Raw genomic sequence first — 4,728 nt, 5'->3', positions numbered from 1 at the left:
CTCCCTGACAGATGCTATCACTCCTCTCCACTGCCATGCTTAATTCTATCTTCGTCGCATTTATTCCCTGATCCGACTCAACCTTTTGCCATGAACTGCACGCACATTTTCCTCTCCCATTGTTGCTTTGATCTTATTTCCTACCCCATTGTTGTATCGGCAGGCGATTGAAGACTTGCAGGAATACCTGAATCACTGTGCGGACCAGATGACGAACCTCTACCTTACGTTGATATCAAAGTTGAAGAGCCTGGTCGCCACCGTTCAGACATCTAACGGTGTTGGTGGGCTGTTTTTCAGTAGCCTACGTCCACCTATCCCTTCTTTCGTATTGTTTGCCTGAATTTCATCTATTCTCGGTTTAAGTTGAACTTGTTTAGTAGACAGATTGGAGTTACTTGACCAGTCTCTTTTGTTCTAGTCTACTTTCGAGGTGATAAGCCATAGTACGGTGGACTTGACTTTCATTACTTTCCGACAAATTTCTGAAAACAATTTTAACATCTTCAATGCGGATCACGTACTGATCGTGAAGCAGGGCTTGTGATTGTGATAGCTGTCAAACAGCGAAGGAAATTTAGGTGTTTTTTCTGGCCTGCCCATTTGGTTGTTGGTAGCGGATAACCTTTTATAAATAAATGACTTGTTGATGCAAAAAAGAGCAAACCTTTGAAGTAGCAACAGAGGTGGTCGTATACTTCACAAAGTGCTTAGAGGTATCTATCACGCCCTAATTCGTAATCATGAATGTAGCAGCCAGCTTACTATTTAAGGCGTTGCTGTTGAAAATGCGACTTTGTACTAAGGCCATTGCGTGATGTGCTGGATTTCGTGGCTGCCAGGCTGAAACGAGTGCGATATGCGGAACCTATGAAACTGTGGAAAGCTGTTGAGGTTAAATAGCGGTTCTGTTAACTATAAGAACTACCTGTTATAACCTTCTTTCCTCATTCTCTACAGATTTTGACAACGTGCAAATTCGTTAGACTGGTGTCTAGCTCTACCACCTACTTGCTAGCCTAGGATCTACTTTAGTTCATCTTTTCTCCCTGGTTTGTCTAAGTGAATGCACGTCATCGGGTCCTCACGTTCTGGATCATTTTGGCACACTACTCTATCAAAATCCGATAAATTTGCCTCAACTCTTAGCATCTCCTCCATTTTCCAGTTAGATTAGGCGTTTCTAAATGATCTCTTTTGACTGGTTTTTTTTCCAGACGACTAACCTGGTCTTCCACGTAGTATGAACTCTAACACAACACAGCGATAAGCTGCCAGTAAACGATTGTTGCACAAATTGTCATTCAATTAAATTCAAGGCAAGTATGAAGTTGATCATGTTCGCCTCAATAAGATGTAAGGAAAATATGTGCTGCAGGCTAGCCAGATATCCTTGTGTAATACTCATTCTCTTGGGCTATTGCATTGCCTCTCCTTCACTTTTTTCTTTCTTTATTCAACTTGCTAAGCAGTAGTGCCATTGGAATTGGCTGGACTCCAATTTGGATGGGTGACCAATGGGTAGGCAGTTAGTAATCAAATGATAGCTACAGAGAAGCAGCATTTATGCTCAGGTTTGGCAGCAGACATTAGACTGAAGCATTGTCTGTTGACCCAGTGATGAATGTTTTGCAGTAGCGTATTCTTTTTGGCCTAAGTCTAGGCCAAAGTGCAAGATGCCTACTGCTGATTAACTTTTTGAAGGCTACTTTGAATTTGGATTAATTAGCAGTATGCACTTCCATTTATAGTCAGTGGGCTTTTTGGCCATTCCGTGCACATCATTTTCTCGTCCTTGTTAATCACACAGCATGGACTCAGTTAATATTTTGCGCAATGGCATTACCTTATTCAAAGCACTATGTTTGAAGGCAATGCAAATCATTTTAACATTTATCTTTGGTTGTTTCTTTCCATCCTGGATTCTATGGAAGCGCAATTTACGGTGTATGAAGGGTTGAAGCCCTAGAAGGAAGAAAAATCCTGTATTAACCTAGATGCCCCTGGTGCAGAGAGGAGGCTAATAGAGATGACGCAGCACAACATCGTGCCGACTGTGTTAAACTTCCACTGATAGTAAGGTTAGGATGATAGGTGCAATACTACAATGCAGGTCGCATGGACGTGAAATGAATTCGATGCACACTTGTTATTCAAGCAACACCAAGGTTGCGTTTTAGCGATCAGACAGTGTTTGGCAGCTCTAGAAGTGTAGGTACCTCAATCAAAGCAAATCTTTTTAATATTTTTTCCTCTTTTTGTCTTCTTTTCATTTAATACTATTAAATCAACGTAAAATTTGTATCACTGCCTATTATTCACTCCGTTTTGCTTCACTGCCCTTCAGCTAGCAATGGCCATCCACTTTCACTTTAAAATGGACCACGACTGTAGTCGGTAGCTATACAACCCTCCTATTTGTATACACCTTACTCAGCATTATTGCTATGGTGGTTTTTTTTCACAGGCCCAGAATATTGATGTAGTTGTGACAAACCACACTCTGTGTGCCACACGGACCAAGTCCTCTCATTTTTAGTTTTAGTGGCCGGTAAAAGTAGTTAAGATTTAAATTATTAGCATGGAGCTCACCTGTCTGCCTTATCACATCGTGAAGTCATCATGACATCATATTTAAGTGGTAGATGAGTCAAGAGAAAGGGTTCTTCTCAAAAATTGCACCAAAATATTGATGACCAATAAAAATGAGTCGGAATGGAATCGGCCAAATTAATTGTAAGCACCGAACACTAGCTCAAATTAAATTGCAATGGGTGGGTGGTTGTATAGAATTAAGGAATGTTAAATTGACGAAGGTAAGTAATTGCTTAAGAAATCACCTGCTGACGTAAAGAAACTTGATTTAAACCCACATCAAGTGATTATCTGATTAGGCGCATTCCAAATGCTCAGTGTTCAATTTGGGTCTAATAATGTCATGAACACCGTAGGCTTGTCTACCGTCTTTGATCAGGTGATCGAGATTTCATTTATTTATTACTGAATTAACAATCCTGTTATCCAGTGCGCAAATTCTAAAGGAGACAATGGCATCAATATTTATCACTTCTTGAACATCTTTCTCTACTTTGGGTCACAATTGGTATAACCACGGGCTTGGCCATTAGGAAGCTGCTTGGAATCGAAGAGTTTAAGAGAGTAGAAGATAATTAGAAGGCCAAGAGCTTCCGAAAGCCCCCTGATCTTGTAGACCTGTAGATCAGAAAATGAGACTAATTTTCAGTATGAGCATGCTGTTTTAAAAGAGTATCAGTCGGATTTAAAGTGGATATGGAATTCTACAAGTTCAACTTACATGTGAACGAGGAGACGGTGTACACCTATCATTACCAGCAAAAAATGAACAGCTGCAGAGAGATGAGAGAAAACAAGCAGCTACATGGTGGTGCCTACTAGCAGCATTACTTAACTAAAGAGTAAACACTCAGCAGGGCAAAATTTGACACGGCCTAATGTCCTCTGTGGATAGCAATACAAAAAGCGGTGTTTTTTATTAAAAAATAGAGCAAATGTGAAATAAGCGGGATGCATTAATATAACATAAAAATTTTCTGTTAAATTATAAAATTTTGTGCTATTCAAGGCAAATGAAAATGAAACACCTTACTTACTCGTGCATAAACTTCTTGTATCGGCTATCTTAGATGCCTTTATGGTTTCCCCTTATTTAAAAAACAATCACTCGGAACCTCTTTAAAGCATCTATTCTGACAACTAAATTATTGTTTAAGATTAAAATGCAACTCACGAATAAATAATAGCATTATACAGCCAATGCGGGAGAGAGATCCGGTGAAGCTTCTAAACAAAAATATTGCTAGAATGATTAACAGAAATATAACAGGTAAAAAGGCAAAAATCATCTTGATCATGAGCTGGAACATGAGAGCGCAAATGGCTAGAATCGACTTACTGCGTGTCTACTGGTTTTTCTATTTGAAAATCAGCGGCATGTTTCTGGCAGCAAATACACGTGTAAACCGCAAAATGTGGAGGCCTATAATCTACAAAACATTTAACACAGAACAGACAACTGTTTTTGCAATTGATGTCTGCTTTATGCTTTGTATATCATTGCATATGAGTGCAAACAGCTTCAAAATCTTAAAAAACCTCCATTGCTGACTAGAATAGTCATTGAAGCATTGAAACAGCTAATTTCTAATCTAAGTTTTGTGGTCTGGCTTACAGGCCAAGGTGTCTGTCCTTCCGTGTTAACGACTACTACCTCCACTGTTTAATGTTAAACTTGAAATAAGTGATGGCGCATTATAAAAAAAATGAGCTACAAAGTAAGTTTTGGAAGCTTTAGCAAACCCGTTTTAAAATTAATGCATTCTAAAAAAGCCAGGCAAGTAGGATTGTTTGGAATTGAAGGCATGCTCAACGTTTATTTTTCAGCTAACGTTGGTGTCTATAATTCAGATCTTCGTGCCTTACAAAATGGTATGCATTGCCAACTCAATGGTCCCGTAGAATGCACAGCAACCTTAATCTTCCTGTTTGTAATGGTCAATTTTTGATGCAGTTGGTCAGCTTGCTAGAGCAATGCATATAAAAATTGCAGTTTGTGTGCTTAAGAAGCAGTTCATGATTAACGCCTTTGAAAGAAGTACATGTGTCTAAATGTACTTGGCAGAACGCATTGAGGATATCAGCGTCATAGTTCTCCTCCCTTATCCTGACCATCTCGTTCACCTTCTTCCT

The 4,728-nt window shown here is 39.3% G+C and overlaps 1 protein-coding gene across 1 annotated transcript in view; it reads left to right on the top strand. All coding sequences in view use genetic code 11, as the record gives it.

The window, feature by feature from the left end:
* Positions 1-4,301: 4,301 nt before the first annotated feature.
* The window catches only part of EGR_10547 (hypothetical protein), a gene marked incomplete at both ends in the record, with an annotated part of 3,480 nt that continues 3,053 nt past the window's right edge, over positions 4,302-4,728 (top strand). Inside the window, one exon of the mRNA XM_024499796.1 lies at positions 4,302-4,467. Within this exon, the coding sequence (XP_024345789.1) occupies positions 4,302-4,467 (166 nt within the window). The remainder of the gene's footprint in view (positions 4,468-4,728) is intronic.

Source organism: Echinococcus granulosus (genome assembly GCF_000524195.1).
Source record: "Echinococcus granulosus chromosome Unknown EG_S00232, whole genome shotgun sequence".
NCBI classification, from domain to species: domain Eukaryota; kingdom Metazoa; phylum Platyhelminthes; class Cestoda; order Cyclophyllidea; family Taeniidae; genus Echinococcus; species Echinococcus granulosus.
Note: the sequence above shows the minus strand (reverse complement) of the source record. Positions and strands in the feature narration are given on the sequence as shown.